Source organism: Mobula hypostoma, chromosome 5 (genome assembly GCF_963921235.1).
Source record: "Mobula hypostoma chromosome 5, sMobHyp1.1, whole genome shotgun sequence".
NCBI classification, from domain to species: domain Eukaryota; kingdom Metazoa; phylum Chordata; class Chondrichthyes; order Myliobatiformes; family Myliobatidae; genus Mobula; species Mobula hypostoma.
In genome coordinates this window covers 89,300,423-89,322,112 of record NC_086101.1, presented here as the reverse complement: position 1 = coordinate 89,322,112, position 21,690 = coordinate 89,300,423, and the positions used below count along the sequence as shown (strand labels likewise).

At 40.9% G+C, this 21,690-nt stretch overlaps 1 protein-coding gene across 4 annotated transcripts in view; it reads left to right on the top strand.

The window, feature by feature from the left end:
* spopla (speckle type BTB/POZ protein like a) overlaps positions 1 to 21,690 on the top strand; it is a 177,568-nt gene that overhangs the window by 120,153 nt on the left and 35,725 nt on the right. For all 4 annotated transcript variants that reach the window (XM_063048632.1, XM_063048633.1, XM_063048631.1 and 1 more), the window contains one exon: positions 15,079 to 15,212. In XM_063048632.1, the coding sequence (XP_062904702.1) occupies positions 15,135 to 15,212 (78 nt within the window). In that variant the 5' untranslated portion in view covers positions 15,079 to 15,134. The remainder of the gene's footprint in view (positions 1 to 15,078; positions 15,213 to 21,690) is intronic.

The window sequence follows — 21,690 nt, the reverse complement described above, 5'->3', positions numbered from 1 at the left end:
CCCTGTCTTCAAGAGCAATATAAGAAGAAATGTCCAGCAACAGATTGTGCAGAATGTGGTGTAATGCCACCACTTGCATTTTAGGCACACCAAAGAATCATGAGGAAAACCTATTTTTATGCATACAAAACTTTGCTCCCCATGCAATAGATTTCTGTTCGTGCCTGGAGTTGCATATTAAGATGGCTTTTATCAATCACCTTCCTTCCTATTGCCAGTGAGGGTGTACTTCGGGCAGCATGACCTAGATGTCCAGATTGTGTAATTTGTATAATTATATACTTGTTATGTTCTGCACAATTTTATACTTAATGCAGTTGCCTCTATATTTGTTGCAGTTAGAGGACAAACAAAAGAATGGAATAATGCTGCTTGAGGCTTCATGTTAATTGTGATTATGCAACTAGCAATAGTTTTTGTCCAAATTTTAGTTGTTAGAATTCCTAAAAGTTGGAAATATTTGGTAACAGATGGCAAGTCTTTTTCCTTGGAGTGGATGAGACATACACTAAGAGGCATAGATTTAGATAAGAGGGATAAGATTTAAAAGTGAGCTGAGGGGCAACTTTTACTCTCACAGGATGGTGAGTACATGGAATAAGCTATTGGAAGAAGTGGTTGGAGCAGGTACATTAGCATCATTTAAGAACACGTGGATAGGTACATGTAGTGGTGGAGCTTAGAGGCCGAATGCTGGGTGAGCACTGTGCTTGGCATAGACTCATTGGGCTGAAGGGCCCATATCTATGACTCTTGACTGTGTATCTCATGACAATATCTAATTAAATATAGCTAGTTCAGAAATGAAACAAATGCAGGGTTTGACTAATGTATTCCTGAAACTCAAAGCCTGGATAATGAACAGTGAAGTTTTAGAGTAGACTGTAAACAAATAATTACGAGCATTAAGCAACCTGATGATTAAATTTGCAACAGTAATTTTCCATAGCATTTACCTATGCTAATCAGCTATTTACTGATATCTTAAACATCTCACTTTGGCAGTCAGGTACTCACCTACTTCTATCAGGTTTCAGTCATACCGGTAAATACTTAGGTATTTACCTGGGGATTACAAATACCTGGGGATACGAATTGATAATAAACTGGACTGGTCAAAGAACACTGAGCCTGTCTACAGAAGGGTCAGAGCCGTCTCTATTTCCTGTGGAGATTGAGGTCCTTTAACATCTACCGGACGATGCTGAGGATGTTCTACGAGTCTGTGGTGGCCAGTGCTATCGTGTTTGCTGTTGTGTGCTGGGGCAGCAGGCTGAGGGTAGCAGACCCCAACAGAATCAACAAACTCATTCGTAAGGCCAGTGATATTGTGGGGATGGAACTGGATTCTCTCACGGTGGTGTCTGTAAAGAGGATGCTGTCCAAGTTGCATGCCGTCTTGGTCAATGTCTCCCATCCACTACATAATGTACTGGGTGGGCATAGGAGTACATTCAGCCAGAGACTCATTCCATCGAGATGCAACACAGAGCGTGATAGGAAGTCATTCCTGCCTGTGGCCATCAAACTTTACAACTCCTCCCTTGGAGGGTCAGACACCCTGAGCCAATAGGCTGGTCCTGAACTTATTTTATAATTTACTGGCATAATTTACATATTACTACTTAACTATTTATGGTTCTATTACTATTTATTATTTATGGTGCAACTGTAACAAAAACCAATTTCCCCCGGGATCAGTAAAGTATGACTATGACTAACCCAGAAGAACATGGTAACTTGCCTAAATAACTATTGCCCAGTAGCACATGCTGTACATCCATTGTGATGACATGCTTTGAGACGTTGGTCATGAATTACATCAACTCCTCCCTGAGGAGTGACTTGGATCCAATCCAGTTTGCTTACCTTCACAACAGGTCGACAGCAAATGCCATTTCATTGGCTCTCTACTCAACTTAGGAACATCTGGACAGTGAAAATGCATACATCAGCAAACTCTTCACTGACTACAGCTCTGCATTGAACACTGTCATCCCTCAAAACTAATCAATAAGCTCCAGGACCTAGGCTTCGTTTATCTTGATCCTCTATTTCTTCACTTGCAAACCCCAGAGGGTACAGATTGGCAACAACATCTCAACAATCACCATCAGCACAAGTACACCACAAGGCTGTGTGCTTATCTTCCTACTTGCTTTACACTTAAGACTGTGAGGTGAAGTGCAGCTCAAACATCATAGGTAGTTACAATTCGGCATATTGGAGGGAGATTGGAAATTTGGTTGAGTGGTGCCACCACAACAACTTCTCACTTGACATCAACAAAACCAAGGAGCTGATTATTGACTTCAGGAGGAAGAAATTGGCAGTCCATGAGCTAGTGCTCATTAGGGCATGAGATAGAGAGGCTTAGTAACTGTAAATTTCTTGGCATAATCATATCAGAGCATCTGTCTTGGGACCAGCAGGTAAATGCCATTTCAAAGAAAGCTCTTCGAAGTTTGTCCAAGTTTGGCACCATCCGGAAGTTTGATAAACTTCTGTGGGGCACAGTGGAGAGTTTCCTGACTGATGTTGCATCACAGAATGTTATGGAATCACCAGTGCCGAGGAACAGAAAAGCCAACAAAAAGTGGTGGGTACAGCCCGGTTCATCATTAAGCACATCTACAAAGAGTGCTGCCACAAGAAAGCAGCATCAGTCATCAAGGATCCCACCATCCAGGACATTCTCTCTTCCTGCTGCTACCGTCAAGGAGTGGTCCAGGAACCTTGGATTCCATTCCACCCAAGGAACAGATATTACCCTTCAACTGTCAGACTCCTGATCCAGCGTGGATTTCTTCCCTCACCACAACACTGCACTGAACATGGAATGCAATCTCCATCTCACTTTCAAGTTCATCTCATGTTCTCAGTTATTTATTGTTTTTGTATTTACAGTTTGTCAGTCAATGTAGTTTCTCATTGATTTTATTGTACTTTTTTGTTCTACTGTGAATGCCTATTGAAAAATGACAGATGGAATTTAATGCAGGTAAACGTCAGGTGTTGCACTTTAGGAGGAAAGTGAGTGGTAGGGCACTGAAGAGTGGGGTAGAACACAGGGATATGGGAATACTGATTTATAATTCCTTGAAGGTGGTGTCACAGGTAGAGAGGGTTGTAACAAAAGCTTTAGGCACATTGGTCTTCATTGGGGCAGGGGTCAGTTTGGCACCACTTTTTACATTATACCAATAATTCGGATGACGGATTGATGGCTTTGTGGCCAAGTTTGTGGATGATATGAAGATAGGTGGAGGGGCAGGTAACGTGGAAGAAGCAGAAAGTCTGCAGATGGACTTGGACAGATTAGAAGAATGGGGAAAGAATTGGCAGATGGAATATAGCGTAGGAATATAGGGTCCTGCACACAGCCTTGTGGTGTACTTGTGCTGATGGTGATTGTTGAGATGTTGTTGCCAATCTGTACCCTCTGGGGTATGCAAGTGAAGAAATAGAGGATCAAGATAAACAAGGCCTAGGTCCTGGAATATAGGGTCATGCACTTTGGTAGAAGGAATAAAAGTCGTGCAGGATTCCCTGAAGGTTAACTTTTAGGTTGAGTCGGTGGTAAGGAAGGCAAATGCAATGTTAGCATTCATTTCGAGAGGACTAGAATGTAAGAGCAAGGATGTGATGTTGAGGCTTTATAAGGCATTGGTCAGGTCACACTAGGAGTATTGTGAGAAGTTTTGTATTCTTATCTAAGAAGAAATGTGCTGCTTTTGGAGAGGGTCCAGAGGAGGTTCAGGAGAACAATTCCAGGAATGAAAGGGTTAATGTATGAGGAGCATTCAATGGCCGTGAGTTACACACACTGGAGTTCAGAAAAATGGGGGGAGAGAAATCACGTTGAAACTTAATCAAATGCCAGACAGCCTAGGTCAAGTGGATTTGGATAGAATGTTTCCTATAGTGGTTGAGTTTATAACCAGGGTCACAGCCTCAGAATAGAAGGATGTCTTTAGAACAGAGATGACGAGAAATTTTTTTAGGCAGAGGGTAGTGAATCTGTGGAATTCATTGCCAAGGGTGGCCATGGAGGCTAAGTCATATAAAGTGAAGGTTGGTAGGTTTTTGGTTTGTCAGTGCATCCAAAAGTCACGGGGAGAAGGCAGGAGAATGGGGACAAGGGGATAATAAATCAGTCATGCTGCAATGGCAGAGCAGACCCAATGGGCTGAATGGCCTTAGTAAAGTCTTATAAATGAAAGTAATGAGTACAGGAGTTTGGATGTTATGTTGAATTTGTGTATGATATTAATAAGGCCTAATTTGGTGTATTGTGTGCAATTTTTGTTACCTACTTGCAGGAAAGACGTGACCAAGTGGCTAAGGTGTCGGTTTAGTGATCTGAAAGTCGCTAGTTCGAACCTCAGCTGAGGCAGCGTGTTGTGCCCTTGAGCAAGGCACTTAACCACACATTGCTCTGCGATGACACTGGTGCCAAGCTGTATCAGCCCTAGTGCCTTTCCCTTGGACAGCATCTGTGGCATGGAGAGGGGACACTTGCAGCATGGGCAACTGCCGGTCTTCCATACAACCTTGCCCATGCCTGCACCCTGGAAACCTTCCAAGGCACAAATCCATGGTCTCACGAGACTAGCAGATGCCTAAGACTTGCAGGAAAGATGTCAATATGATTGAAAGAGTACAGAAAAAAATTACAAGGATGTTGCCGGCGGGACTTGAGAACTGAGTTATAGAGAATGGTTGAATAGGTTTAGACTTTATTCCCTAGAATTCAGGTGAATTTGACAGAGGTATACAAAACTGAGGTGTATAGGTTGGGCAAATGCAAGCAGGCTTTTTCCACTGAAGTTGGATGAAACTAGAACTAGAGGTCATGGGATAAGGGTGAAAAATGAAATGTTTAAGGGGATCATGAGGGGAAACTATTTCACTCAGAGGGTGGTGGGAGTGTGGGATGAGTTGCCAGTGCAAGTGGAGGATGCAAGGTCAATTTCACCATTTAAGAGAAATGTTAGATGGGTAAATGGATGAGAAAAATGTGGAAGGCAATCCTCCAGATACAGGTCTATGGGACTTGACAGATTAATAGCTTGGTACAGACTAGATAGGCTGAAGGACCTTTTTCTATGCTGCAGTGTTCTACGAGTTAACCTCAGTAGTATTTCGTGACATACATGTACTTTGATATTTTACGTTGAACTCTGATAACGTACAGTCATAAATATGAAATATAGTGGATTCTGGCTAATAGATCCAGTGGTTAATCAGGACAGTCGCTTCTTTGGGACAACTCAGAGCAAGTGCTAATGAGAATATAGTTGGGATTCCCTTTGTTTATTTGGGACAGTATGTAGCTTAACTGGGGCAGGAGACTTTTGAAATAATTTCTAACATGCTGCAGGCATGTGCACTTGTGTGCCCGTCAGACACTACAGCATGCTTAGGGTGAACACATTTTAAATTGCATCAGTTGTGTGTGCTTTATTCAAAAAGCAGTGATTTTTTTTCACTGATAAACAGTAAGACAATCCAAAACTGTTTTGCTTGCTGTTTTACTCATCTCCAAGCATTCAAGCTTAGAGATGCCAAAAACGGCCGGGAGTGAAAATGAAATGATTTCGCTACTTCAACAAGTTAGGACCTATGAAGAATTTGAGGATACCAACATTCATCTTGAGAGCATTGTATGAAAGCAATCCATTATCTGTACTAATTTTGTTCATTTACAGTCAATGAAAAGAAACATGGCAGTGTATTCGTTGTCCGTCCTATCCAAAGATGACAACGAAACCTGTGCGGAGAGGTTTTAAAGTGGAAAAGCTGTTGCACTGAAACAGTTTGCTCTCTCAGTTTCGAAAGTCTGGGTCTTGTGTACAAGTAGTCTTCACAAACTGGGGTCTTCCTTGGTTGCAGTGGATATCCATGACTACTTCTCTGCCTTGTCATGCCCTTTGCTCTCTACGAAGTGTTGTAGAATTGCTCTGTTGGCCATTTGATCTCATTTTCGAAGTCATCTGCTTAGTCTTCCAGAGCTGACGTCACATGCTATGACAGGCATGCCCTATTTCACTGGGGTGTGGCCGCTGTCACATGCAAACAGCAAGTTGGAGCCACAGCTGAGAGCTGGTGAACGGTGGAGAACAAACGTGAATGAGCTGCTCTAGAATGGACATGGCAAGTCCCTTCACTGTTGATGTTACCCTCCCTGAATACTCCATACATGGCAGCATTCACTAGGTAAATTCCTCCAGCAATAACTGTTAGGAACTAATACACTTTTATAGTACTGTAATAGCATTGGTAATGTTCTAATTTGTTCTGTATTTCATTTAAGTACATAATTTGTTACTCAGTTAAAGGGTGGTTTGTTATTTTGATACCTTTGAAATTATTTCCATGAAACTTCAACTAATTGGGGGCAGGCACTTAATTGGAGCAAATGTTCTGGTCCCACTGTGTCCCAATTAACCTGACTCCACTGCATTATTTCATAGTTATCAATGTAGAATAGAAAGCTATGTACATAATCCACTGTGTTGAGAAGCTATAGATCTAGTTAAACAGTTCTGTATTTTCCATATTCCTATCACAACATAGGGTCATTAACATAGGATAGATGAAGAGAGATGAGCCTGCTAGTCCAGTTAGCACTGTAAATCTAGAGAAAAGGATACACAGAGAGTATTCGCCAATGATTGTATTAAAAATAACGAAGCACTTTTAGATTAATTGACATGAAGGTATTACCATTGAAGTTTTGTGTTGCATCTTTTATTAGGTTTTTAGTTGTATTATCAAGCTTCGATTTCTGTGGGATCAAATTAACGTGTCAAGCCGAAGTGCATTGTTTGCGTCAATGACTAACACAGTCTGAGGATGCACTTGGAGCAGACTGCAATTGTCACCATGCTTTTGGTGACAGCATTGCTTTGCCACAGCTTACTAACCTGTTTACCTTTGGAATATGGCACCTAGAGGAAATCCAAATGGTCATGGGGAGAACATGCAAATTCCTAACAGACGATGGTGGGAATTAAATCTATGTCTCTGGCACTGTAAAGGGTTACATGAACTGCTACACTACCATGCCCCTCTGCATGTTAAAATGGAATAATACTGCATGTTATTGAGAGCAAAATTAGGAGTGGAGAATTGGTTAAGCAAGATGACAGTTGAAAAACATAGCCTAATAAAGTACTTGAGAATTTTTATATTTATAAGGGAATGGCAGTCCAGAAATATCTGGCACATTTTTTAGCATCAGAGGTTTTTTTTTTAAGCAATAACTGTGGTTTAGTGCACCCTTAAAATCTATTCAATAAGGTGCAACGTTATTGTGGGCTATGAATAAAGTTGGATTCAAATTTTGTCGAATGTAGACTGGAGGTGATTGTATTGAAATAGATAAAGATTCGAAGGGGAAATGACAGGTAGAAATTGAGTTATTTCCAATTGTGGTTTGCAGGAACTTTTAGAACTCTCTACCTAAGTTTGTAGGGAATTGAGGCTTGGGGTAAATCAGCCATGATCATATTGAATATCAGAGGAGAAATGAGAGGGCTGATAGTTTACTATGTCCTTGAGATCTTACCACACCATTTGGGAATGAGGAAATTCCTGCCTTTAATTTGCTGAGGCTGAGCTCGATTTGCCAAGGTATTCCAGTATTCTTGGTGCATCTGTGAAGAACCCTGATCCTGAATCTGGGTGTGTCTGGAACTTGGTTGTTGGATGGGAGAGGGAATAAAGAACATCTTCAAAATCTGCATTAATCTTTGAATAATGACATAAATGTTTAGTAAATATAATCTGTTTCAGATTACAAGATAATTATGTGAGGAATAAGAGCATGGCAATATAACAAAAAGATATATACTTTTCTGAGATTGTTGCAAACAAAACCTTATGTAATTACCTGTATTTTTCAGCTATCGAAACAAAAACCTAAAGCAATATGTTGCAATATTTCTACCATGATTTTCCTTTTAATTTGTTTGGTTCTTTTTGTGTTAACTAGTTATTCAGATCACATACAGCCAAGTGAAACAAAATGCTGTGTTCAGTATCCTAGTAGTTATAATAGAATATTTATTCAAAACATCTCAGTTCATAATTTTTCCCTGGGCATTACCTTGGGGTTGAAGATGACTGACTCCTGCTCTGTTTATTGAGTTCTATGTGTTAATCAAATAGTGACCAATAGGATGGGTAGGTGAGTAGTTAGATGTTATGCTTCATTTCTTCACGTCTCAACCCAAGCAAGGCTGCAGGACCGGATGGTATCAGTACCAGGGTGCTCAAAGCCTGTGCCCCTCAGCTATGTGGAGTACTTCGCCATGTATTCAACATGAGCCGGAGGGTTCCTGTACTGTGGAAGACGTCCTGCCTCGTCCCTGTGTCAAAGATGCCGCGCCCCAGCGGCCTCAATGACTACAGACCAGTGGCATTAACCTCCCACATCATGAAGACCCTGCAGAGACTTGTTCTGGAGCTGCTCCAGCCTATGGTCAGGCCACACTTAGATCCCCTCCAGTTCGCCTACCAGCCCCGACTAGGAGTTGAGGATGCCATCGTCTTCCTGCTGAACCGTGTCTATGCCCACCTGGACAAGCCAGCGAGCACTGTGAGGGTCATGTTTTTTGACTTCTCCAGTGCGTTCAACAACATCCGCCCTGCTCTGCTGGGGGAGAAGCTGACAGCGATGCAGGTGAATGCTTCCCTGGTATCATGGATTCTTGATTACCTGACTGGCAGACCACAGTACGTGTGCTTGCAACACTGTGTGTCCGACAGAGTGATCAGCAGCACTGGGGCTCCACAGGGGACTGTCTTGTCTCCCTTTCTCTTCACCATTTACACCTTGGACTTCAACTACTGCACAAAGTCTTGTCATCTTCAGAATTTTTCGGATGACTCTGCCATAGTTGGATGCATCAGCAAGGGAGATGAGGTTGAGTACAGGGCTACGGTAGGAAACTTTGTCACATGGTGTGAGCAGAATTATCTGCAGCTTAATGTGAAAAAGACTAAGGAGCTGGTGGTAGACCTGAGGAGAGCGAAGGTACCGGTGACCCCTGTTTCCATCCAGGGGGTCAGTGTGGACATGGTGGAGGATTACAAATATCTGGGGATACGAATGGACAATAAACTGGACTGGTCAAAGAACACTGAGGCTGTCTACAAGAAGGGTCAGAGCCGTCTCTATTTCCTGAGCAGACTGAGGTCCTTTAACATCTGTCGGATGATGCTGAGGATGTTCTACAAGTCTGTGGTGGCCAGTGCTATCATGTTTGCTATTGTGTGCTGGGGCAGCAGGCTGAGGGTAGCAGACACCAACAGAATCAACAAACTCATTTGTAAGGCCAGTGATGTTGTGGGGATGGAACTGGACTCTCTCACGGTGGTGTCTGAAAAGAGGATGCTGTCTAAGTTGCATGCCGTCTTGGTCAAAGTCTCCCATCCACTACATAATGCACTGGTTGGGCACAGGAGTACATTCAGCCAGAGTCTCATCCCTCCGAGATGCAGCACAGAGCGTCATAGGAAGTCATTCCTGCCTGTGGCCATCAAGCTTTACAACTCCTCCCTTGGAGGGTCAGACACCCTGAGCCAATAGGCTGGTCCTGGACTTATTTCATAATTTACATATTACTATTTAACTATTTATGGTTCTATTACTATTTATTATTTATGGTGCAACTGTAACAAAAACCAGTTGCCCCCGGGATCAATAAAGTATGACTATGACTATGATTCCCACCTACACAGGGATTCTGAATGAATGGTCTTAGTTATTAAATGCTATCCTAATTGTTCCTCCTCATTTTAGCAATCATGGACCAGAGATTCAGTGGAGTTTGGGAATGTTGCATTTTCAGAGGTCCTGAGCACAATCTTATTTTTTTCTCTTGTCCATCTGGTAATATCTTCTAGTAACAGATGCTCTGTTCTGAGCACATTTTCAGGAACATAGTGCCAGACAAGTGAACAACATGGACTACCCAATACAGTTAACTAACTACAACTAGGGCCTCAATGCTGAAGATATTAGCCCAGAACTAAATGCTGGCGTTGCTTTATTTGCCCTGCTGCTAGTGAATTTTGATCTTGCAGCTATGGCGTTGGTACCTGTCTGTTGTATGTGTCAAAACATCTCAGAGCCATATGAAATACTGCCATCTGGAAGACCATGAAGTTTGTGCTGGGGTGATGTCAGTGATCTTCAGGAACCCTTCTCAAGTGACAGTAGCTCTTGCCTGGAATTGCTGTTGCAGATCAGCTGTCACAGGTTTCGATCCAGTGGCAAATGGGCCTAAGCTAATTGCAGACCAATTCTGCTGCATAGCTAACAACAGGAATACTGCAGATGCTGGAAATTCAAGCAACACACATCAAAGTTGCTGGTGAATGCAGCAGGCCAGGCAGCATCTCTAGGAAGAGGTACAGTCGACGTTTCAGGCTAAGACCCTTCGTCAGGACTAACTGAAGGAAGAGTTAGTAAGAGATTTGAAAGTGGGAGGGGGAGGGATGGAGCCAAGAGCTGGACAGGTGATTGGCAAAGGGGATATGAGAGGATCGTGAGACAGGAGGTCCGGGGAGAAAGATGGGGGTGGGGGGGGAACCAGAGGATCGGCAAGGTGTATAGTCAGAGGGACAGAGGGAGAAAAAGGAGAGTGAGAGAAAGAATGTGTGTATAAAGATAAATAACGGATGGGGTACGAGGGGGAGGTGGGGCATTAGCAGAAGTTAGAGAAGTCAATGTTCATGCCATCAGGTTGGAGGCTACCCAGACGGAATATAAGTGAGAAAGATGCCTAAAGGGCAGTTTGTCAACACTAAGCTATGGGTGACTCTAAAACATGCAACACACATCTTTTTAAATTGTATCTAACTTTAAATGAAAGGCTGATGTATTTTTAAAATTATTTTAGCTCCAGTTTATCTCTCTTTACTTAAGTGATATGACAAAGGATCTGAAACAAAGAAAAATTTACAACACAATGCAAGCCCTAGGCCCACAATGCTGTGCCAAACATGTACTTTAGAAATTATCTCGGGTTACCCATAGCCTCTATTTTTCTAAGCTTCATGTACCTGTCCCGGAGTCTCTTAAAAAACCCTATTGTATCCTCCTCCACCACTGTCCATTCCACGCAGTCACCACTCTCTGCGTTTTTTAAAAAAAAACTTACCCCTGACATCTCCTCTGTACCTACTTCCAAGCACTTTAAAAATGTGCCCTATCGTGCTAGCCATTTCAACCCTGAGAAGAAGCCTCTGACTACCCACACGATCAATGCCTCATCATCGTATACACCTCTATCAGGTCACCTCTCATCCTCCATCACTCCAAGGAGAAAAGGCCAAGTTCACTCAACCTATTCTCATAAGGCATACTCCTCAATCCAGGCAACACCCTTGTAAATCTTCTCTGCACCGTTTCTATAGTTTCCACATCGTTCCTGTAGTAAGGCGACCAGAACTGAGCACAGTACTCCAAGTGGGGTCTGACCAGGGTCCTATATAGTTGCAACATTACCTCTTGGCTCTTGAACTCAATCCCACGGTGGATGAAGGCCAATACACCATATGCCTTCTTAATCACACAGTCAACCGGCACAGCAGCTTATACTTTTGTGGTATTATCAAGTAATTCAAGTTCTGCATGTAATAATTTTACCAAATGTCAGCAGTCATTGCACAATTAAGTCTCTGAATAAATCGCAATAATACATTGATTGGTAATTCAGCTTTTAATTTAAAACAATCAAATTTTCTAAAAATGGAATGAATTTTGTTATTATTATATAAAACATGCATGAAATGTTATCCAAGATTGACAGTAATTTCACATCTGGCTGTAAATAGTAAAGGACCGAGCACTAAACTCTATGCTCAGTACTTAACCTTTCTCGTATGGCAGAGCAAATAAAGAATTAAAAATTACAAGGTTTTGTTAAATGAGGTAGAGAATTTCTAAATGTTTAAGTATAACTCTGGCAAGAAATCTTTCGACAGTTTTAAAAAATCCATAATGTTAAATATTTTTTAAAATAATTTTGGTAATGTTGGTGATAAATGCCCACAAACTGATCTTGAGTGTTGGTAGTAATGCTTGTATTTCTACAGGCTGGTGAATTGAACTGTTGTGGGTGTTAGCTGCCAGCAGACTGTGGTCAAATTGAAAAAACATTTTTGAAAAATGTATTTTTTTAAATACTGATTTTTTTTTTTCTTTTAGAAGACCTAAAGTCTGTGACATGAATACACATACTGTATATGCTCAGTAGGTTGTGTAGTATAGTGGATTCCAGTTAATTGGGCCATTGGTTAATTGTGGCAGCCACTTATTTGGGACAACTATTTTTAAAAAAAACAAAAACAAATTGAGAAAATTGCTGGGATTCCCTGCATTTATTGGGATACTGTATGCTTAATTTTGGCAAGACACTTGCCAAACAGGTACTAACGAGCATCAGTGTGTGCACTTGTATGAGACTGCATAATGCTTAAAGTGGACAGTTTTTAAATGACATCAGTTGCACACATTTGTGTTCAAAAAGAGTGATTTTTGTCACTGATAGTTGGCGAGAAATAAGCTGTAAGACTATTCCAAACTTTGGCTCACTGTGGTTTCAAGCATTCACTACTTCAACAAGTTAAGAACTATGAACTTGAAGGTATTGACAGTTATCTTGAATATTACAATGAAAGTGAAGATTTGGAGGATGCATTCCTTGATAGCATTGTATGAAGGCAGCCCATTAACTGCACTAGGTGTCAGCACTGATTTTGTTCATTATGTATACTAGATGAATTCCTCTGATAACTATTAGGGACTTGTACATTTTTATAATACTGTAGTACTATTGGTAGTGTTCAAGTTTGTTCTGTATTTCATTTGAATACATAATTTGTTACTCAGTTTGTCCTCTTTATACTTTTTTAACTATTTCCTTGAAATTTTGGCTAATTGGTGCAGCTGCTTATTTACATACTGGTCTCGATGTGTCCCAATTAATCAGAATTCACTGTATTTGTCGATGGAGCGGTGTTAACGTTTTGTCTTCATCACCTTTTTATCTGGTCTCATTTTGAAATATAGTTTCTCTTTTAATAGAAGCTGATTGACGGTATATTTCTGGAATTGGGGTGAATTGTCTTTGTAATTCTGTCAAGCGTCTTCAGACAAGGGTTTGTTGATTGATGAACATTGCAATCATTTTGTACAGGAAGCTACTGCATATTGGGTAGCTTTATTGCCTCAAGTTACTCCAGTGGTACAATGATGAATGCTGTGCAGTTTACTGTTAGTGCACCAGCCGAATGCTGGCCAAAACCTTGTTATACCAATTCAAGGAGGACATCAGTATAGCTTTCATTATCACTTGTAGAGAAAATTTTCAAAATTATAATAGTGGTTTCTAGTGTGAATCTTCATGTGAGATTGAACAGTAATTGTTCCATCACCTCAATAAATAAGGCTTCCTTAATCTGCAGAGTTCATCCTCTTTGCACTTGATTCTGTTACCACTTTGGTGCTGTGTATACAGTGGTGAGAGAGATTGCAGTTTCTACTGTTAAATCTTTTTTCTTAAGTACATAGTTAATTAGTATTTCTCATAAACCCATAAACTTAAACAGCTTAATGGTTTTAAGAGATGTACCATTTTGCATTTGAGAAACTTAAAGCAAACCAATGTGAAAACCATTAAAGGATTTCACTCTGGGCGCGTTCTATCTGCAACCAAAAAAGGCTTTGTGTCTTGCATATACAAGGACCTGAACAAAACTGAAGTATAGAAATGCTGAAATTGTCGAAAACTCAGCCAGTCAAGTAGCATTTGTGAGAGAAGGAAATAAGCAATGTCTTTGGTGAGTTCCCCCTTCCCCAGAATGGCGAAGAGTGGAGGGTATACCATTTTCAAAGTAGGAGTGGTGGAAGAAATGAGTTGTCAAATAAATTACTAAATTTGTTTCATGGAAGTTACTATAAACAAGTAAGTCAAGTTAGGTTCTTTGCTTAAGTGTCATATGTGATTATCTGGTTACCCACTCCTTATGGGTAGTGGGTAGTGGCTCCATGTGTCACTACTACAGGGCGTGACGTCCCTGCCTTACACGAGTCCTGGACTGCTGGCTCCGGCTGACAGTACCCAGTATGGGCCCCTATCCAGGGTTACAGATCCCACTGCCTTGTGGGTATCTTCGGGAGAAGAGAAGGCTAAGAAGTAAACCCTACACAAATCCAGAGTGGAGCCCCTAAGGCAGTTGGATGACGTATCACGTCACCTCCAGGCAGCTCCTGCAGCCAAGCTGATGCCAAATATACTGCTTTACATTCCTTTGGAACACATCCGCGAGGCCGAGAGGGGGATCTTGATATCTGGGCAGCCCAGGATCTCCATTTTCATCACCCAGGTCTGCGCCCTGGAACCGGCCACATCCATTGTCTACTTAGACAGAGCCATGGCTCCTTATTGGATTCTGCACCTCACATTCTGTCTTACTAGTAATTTTAGTTCTTTAATCAGTCTATTTTATCTTCACTTTTTAATGCTGATGTGCAGATCAAAATGAACCTGTATTTTGGAAAGCCTTATTGCTTAAACTAAAACTACTGAAATGGACATGTAAGTGTGCAAATAATTTTTTTGTCAGTCATTTGTATATTAAAGATGCCATTGTTAACAAAACTGTTAGTTAACAATAAATCACTCTTTTATTAGACTACCCCCACCCCGATTAATCTGCGTGAATCCCACTAAATAATTTTGTAATGCACAGGGGATGTTGGCTTGAGAGGATGTATCGATGTGAAAATGCTTGACTCATTGTCCTGTATTCTATTTCTGCAGCACTGAACGTTATGGATATTGTAAGCGGAATTGAAAGAGCAGTATATTTTACGTAGTTGTTTATGTGTGAGAGAAAACTAATGCACATGATATTTTTTCACTAAATGCAAATTCTTGCAATTTGGAATTATCTAAGAGATATAGTAATTCAATTGCTTTGGATTTTCTTTTAAACATGATTTTGTACCGCACAATATGTGTATTTAGCGGTTAATAATTTAACTGTGTTTCATTGCAGGAGAAGCCCTGAAATTTGCTGTGGCATATAGGTTCAAAACGGTGGACAAGCTGGCAATGTCAAGGGTGCCAACACCCCCTCCGCCTGGAGAAATGTCTAGTGGACCTGTGGCAGAGAGTTGGTGTTACACCCAGGTACAGTGCACCCCAGAGCTTCTGTGATTGATTACAAAGTCATGACAGTGGAATCTAGATTTTCAGTGGAAAAGAAGAACAGCAAATTTAAGTGTTGTGACATTCACCTGACTTTAAATTGGAATTGTTTTACTTCATAGTTAGGCATGAACAGAGGACAACTTTTGTGAAACTTTTGTGTAATCAAGGATTCCCAAATGGACACAAATAAATATAGTTCATTTAGTAATTACGTATTACTTGAGGCATACACTCGTGATTCATTGTATATGTAGTGGGATATCTGTTGGAAAAACAGGGCAAAATGCAGAACGAAAGTGAGAGAGATGATTAAGGACTGACTGGAATTTGCTGAAGGAAAAACTGAGCTGTTTTACTTGCCAGTTTTCTATTCTGTCTTCAGGCAGCCTTTTATTTTGGCATTAATTCTTAACATCTCTGAAGATTATTTTTTAAACAATCCAAGATTGTTGTATTGATAATTCACATAATGCTGCTTTTCATTTTTGTTTCTGATTATATCATTTCATATTGAATTTTCTGTTATTGAATTTTACATACTTTATTACTGGGAATTTCATAATGAAGTTTAATCTCTGACTAATGAAACTAAGCTACAGAACTGAAATGAGTAATCTCTATCAGGTTGTAAATCTTTTTTAAACTACCTATTTGAAGTCTGTAGGCTGGATTAGAAGAGTAGACTACGTGGCAGTGCCAGATAGACGCTGAAGGGGCAGAGCTATGATTGTAAAATGAGAGCAAATTATTGTTTTTGCAGAAGGGATTAGTATAGTTCAGCATTTAATTGTTTAATTAGTTCAACATTATGCCTTGTCCAAAGGGCCTGTTATATATTACAAAAGGAGGAAATGGTTCTGAACCCTCTTGCATTCTAGGTACAAAAGATCCCAGGACACTAAGTGGGAAAACAGCTGAGAGATTTATTGTCTAGTCAATAATACTAAAGTAAATAATTTGTTCGTTATTGAATTATCTTTGCCGTTTCCTGTTATATAACAGTGGCACTTCACATAGCATTTTATTGATTCTAAAGTGTCCTGGGATGTCCTTGCATTTATACACTGTTTCCTGAATGTTACATTTTTTAAAAATCACGTTGAAGTTTATATTTAGCCAGGGAATGTTACTGTGCCCCTTTCACAATACTGTGAAGGATTTTGAATCATGTGGCATTGGTTGAGCCCTAATTCAGCATCAGTGATTGTTATTAATGAATAAGTGATACCAAAGCACCTATCAAGACAGGTGCAGCTAATTGGATGGTTTTGTTTTCTCCTGTTTTGTAGAGGTATGTTATTCTCAAGCAAATTTCACCCACTGTCAATGTCAGTGCTGGAGTTTTACTGGGATGACTTGGCTAGAAGAGTAACTTCAATTCAATACCTGTACTTTTAATAATGGATGGTAGGTGATTTTGAAATAAGGGCCTGGGAAGGACTGAAACAATGAGCAGCAATTAGTGTCCCCTCATGTAGGCACCCAAATGTGTAGGATGAATGTATCAGATGTATGACAGGTGGTTTCCTCAATCAGTTTGTTCAGAAACAATGAGGGAACAAGCTGTTTTTGATCTAGTATTGTGTACTGAGAAAGCTTTTATGAATACACATATATAAAAAGACAAAGATGAATGTGCTTCCCCTGTAGACTGAGACAGGTGAAAGTATGCAGTGTAATAAAGAAATGGCAGAGAAATTAAATAGATACTTTATTTCTGACTTGAAATGAATACAAAACTCCACTGTACTGAATCGTGTATCTAGAGTAAATAAGTTCAAATAAATTCACATTTGGGGAAAAATGGAGAAAACTAATGGGTCTGAAAGCAAACCCCTTAACCTACAGGCTGGCATCTTAAGATTTAAAGGAAACTAGACAATGGGGTGACCCGTTGGGGCACCCTTTGAGAGAAGGGTAGTACAGTCTGATATGACCAGAATGAACATTAAATTTTCCTGAATGCTATTGGTATCGCTTTGCTTTGGAAACTGAAGAAAACCTCAGTTTATTAAGAAGAACGGCGCGTAGCAAAGCAAATATAGCTGTTCATTTAATGAAGGACACTGTTGATGGCATTATTTCTGGTTAATCTGCCACCTTTGTGCCTCTGTTTGTCATTCTGGAGACGTGCAGCCCTTTCATCCCCTGTCTCTTCAGCTCTTCTGTTTGTTTTGTTTGTCTCTGACCCTGGAGACGTGCATGCCTCTCCTCCTCTGTCTCTTCTTCTCTCATCTTTTTTTTGTCCTGACTCTTTGATCCTGGAGTCGTGCGTCCCTGGCTTCATCGATTCTTGTCCTCTCCTTCTCCTTGCCGCTTCCCAACGACGTTTGGCATCATCTCTTGACCATAAATGTCCCCCTTCCCTTTCCACGCAGCATAATTAGGGTGACCTTTTTTTTACCCTAATGCTGGATAGAAGATACAAAGCAGCAACACCAAAGGATGCTGATTATCTTTGATGATGTGGTTGGCGCTCTCCTAAATGGACTTGATATAGTCACCGCTGTCCTTTGACTGCAGCAAAGGGTTTTATGGGTGTCTCGAAGAATGTATTTACAATAAGATTTAATTATCTCTTGCAGATGGGTGGCAGTTAAATCTGTCCCAATCTTGCACATGCTGATGGTGATTAGCAGAATGTGACCCTTGAAATAGAGCTGCCCTGCCCTTTTGCTCCAGTAGGTGTCGCTGCTGAGGCTGACCGTGCGCATGCTTTGGGCTGTCACATCCCGATTTCCATGATAGTAGATCTGCTCTCGGGTTAAAAGGGAGCCTATTGATTTTTGACGAATGAGCAATGTTATACGAATATATAACCCTGAACTTTGCCTGCATTCTGTAAGTTAATGCATTTTAATTTGATTTAGCCAAAAAAAGTGCCGCTGTAATGCACCGTTTGCACTAATTGGAGGTCACAAACAGACAGAGCATGAGAGTTTTAGTAGTATATAGATAGATGATAATGAAGGTAGAACATAATAGCGGACATTTTCAAAATTCCAGGTTCTAGAACTGCTTTTGTAGTTTGGAAGGTAACAATGTAACCCTATTTAAGAAAGAAGGGAACAAGAAAATGAGAAGTTATAGGCTGCGTCCACACTAGACCTGATAATTTTGAAAATGCCGGTTTCGAGTAAAAATGACAGGTGTCCACACCAAGTGTTTTTCAAAATATCTCCGTCCACATTAGAACGGATATTTGGGCGAATCTCCTCCTACTGGGCATGCGCAGGACACACAGAAAACAAGCGAAGAGGAAACGGTATACTTGGTGCACGTTTGTCCAGTTACAGACTAGAAAAACTTTAAAGGAATTGCTGTTGGCTCTCACGCAGGAGGACTTAAAACTAAAAAGCAATAAATACTGGAGCGTATGGAGGCAACCGACAGGGAGCTCATGGGCAGTATGACCCAGCTAACAACGAACATTGAAAAACTGACTAACTGTTGCGTTAATAAAGCAACTTGTTAAGTGTATAAAACATGTCTGCATCGGTGTTATCTTGTATTTCTACACAATGTTATATTAGGCTGTTAGACACCTATTGTCAGAGAAGTACTTGCATAAATAGCTAAACCACCTTCATACAAGCAAGGACAGAAAACAGGGCAAAGTGAGTATACTTATTTATTCAGTAAACTATGGGTCAAAGTATTTGGTGAGTACATTTCTAACTCTTCTGGCTTAAGTCTCGTTGATGTCTGTTCTGAAATTGTTAGGTTGTGTGGGGGGTTGCGTTCAAGAAAACAATGAAATTCTGCACTGCCGCCATCTGTTCCAGCATGTCATGACAGCATTTTTAAATAGTCAAAAAAGCTCACTTTACAATTTAACTCCCACGCTGTTCACACCGACTGCGCGTTATAACAGCCGTACGGCAGTGCTTGTGCAGTACCAAGCAGAAGCTGAAAAAGCATTGTTGTTGTGTTGTCATGACAGCGTTTTAAAATCTCTCCGTTACCCCGTCCACACTACAGTGCGCAACAGTCGTTTTCCGATTTATACACTCTGGGGAGTGTTTTAGAAAAGCTCCATTTTCGGGAAATGAAAACGCCGTTTCAATGTGGACGGAGGGATAGTCTGACTACCTGTAGTGGGGACAAAGCTATAATGAAGGATGTGTTGGAGCATTTGGATAATAAATTAGTTGTAGGTGACTGGAAATATGAAAAGGAATGAGCATTTGGTAAATCTGTTATTGAGGGCAAATTATTTGAGATACTTAGATTTTTAGGAGGTCCCAAAGGAGCAGAATTAGACCATTTCATCCATCGAGTCTGCTCCCCGTTCCTTCATGGATGATTTATTATCTTTCTCAACCCTATTCTCCCCATAACCTTTGACACCTTGACTAATCAAGAACCTGTCAACCTTTGCTTTAAATATGCTCAATGACTTGGTACTCTTAGCCATTCATGGCAAGGAATTCCACAGATTCACCTCTCTTGAGTGAAAGAAATTTCTCCTTATCTCTGTTCTAAATGGTTGTCCCTCTATTCCAAGGCTGTGCCTGATGATCTTAGACTCCCGCTCTATAGAAAACATTCTCTGCACATCCACTCTATCTAGACCTTTCAATATTTGATAGGTTTCAATGAGAACCCCTCTCATTCTTCTAATCTCCAGTGACTACTGCAGGCCCAGAGCCATCAAATGCTTCACATACATTAACCCTTTCATTCCTGGGATAATTTTCATGAACTTTCTCTGGACCATCTCCAATGACAACACATCTTGTATGAAGGGCCAAAAATTGATCACAATACTCCGTGTGGTCTGATAAATGGCTTATAAAGCCTCAGCATTACATCCTTCCTTTAATATTCTAGACTTCTTGAAATGAATGCTAATATTGCATTTGCTTTCCTTGCCATCGACTCAACCTGCAGGTTGACCTTTAGGAACTCTCAAATGCCTTTCTACCTTTTGATTTTTGAATTTTTTCCCTGTTTAGAAAATAGTCTGTGCTTATATTTCTGCTACCAGAATGCATAACCACACACTTCCCTACGCTATATTCCATCTGCTACTTTGACCATTCTTCCTAGCTGTCTGTCCTTTGGCCGACTCGCTGCTTCCTCAATGCTACTTACCCCTCCACCTATCTTTGTGTTGTCTGCACACTTGACTACAAAGCGTAATTTCCATCGTCTAATTGACATATAACATGAAATGAAACGATCCAAACACCAGCCCCTGCGGAACATCACTAATCACCATCAGACAAGCAGAAAAGGTCCCCATTTTTCACAGTATTGAGATTGTGTACAGCAGCGGGCCCCAACCATCGGGCCGCAGACCGGTGCTGGGCCGCAAAGCATATGCTACCGGGCTGCGAGGAAACGATATGATTTGGCGATATGAGTCAGCTGCACCTTTCCTCATTCCCTGTCACACCCACTGTTGAGCTGTCATGACCTGCGCGTCATCCATGTCAGCGCAGGAAGGAGATCAACTCCTCGAGCTTGCAGATGATGGCGGGCTGAAAAGTATGTTTGACATAGCATCTCTGCTGGCATTCTGGATCAAAGTCAAGACTAAATATCCTGCGATAGCCACGAGAGCACTGAAAACGTTGTTTCCATTTCCAACATTTTTCTGCGAAGCGGAGTTTTCTGCAATGAATGCAACGAAAACTAAATTGTGGAATAGACTGGACATAAGGAACGTTCGAGTATCGCTGTCTCCCATCACACCTTGTTGCAGGAAAACAAGCCCAGGGCTCCCACTGATTCAGTGATATTGGTGTGTTGCAATGATTTTATATGTTCATACGGGGAAAATATGTGCTGTGTGTTTAATATCCAAACGTTACTTAAAATGTTATGATGCTATTGACTTATAAGTGACTTATATAACCATACAACAATTACAGCACGGAAACAGGCGATCTCGGCCCTTCTAGTCTGTGCCGAACGCTACTCTCACCTAGTCCCATCGACCTGCATTCAGCCCATAACCCTCTATTCCTTTCCTGTCCATATACCTATCCAATTTTTTTCTTAAATGATAATATCGAACCTGCCTCTACCACTTCTACTGAAGGTTCGTTCAACACTTACTTCAACCTCCCCTGTCCTCCCTGATAATTGACTTATCACTATATTCATGCGAGGAAAATATGCACTGTGTGTTTAATATTAAATTCATAAGATAAATCCTTTTAGAAACAAAATTGAGTGTATTAGCCACTTATCACCTATATTCCGGTCAAGATTAACACCCCACCTCCCCCCACCCCGAACAGAATTGCCAGAAACGATTTATAGAGAAAAATCGGCACGTACACACATGTGTACTGGTGCCCGCGCGAAGTTTCATGATCATTGTAGTCTTTTTTGGGTACACACAACATATTTGACTGCTACTCTTATCCGTTGGCAACCCTACCCTCTGGGGTTGGCCGGTCCGCAAGAATATTGTCAATATTAAACCGGTCCGCAGCGAAAAAAA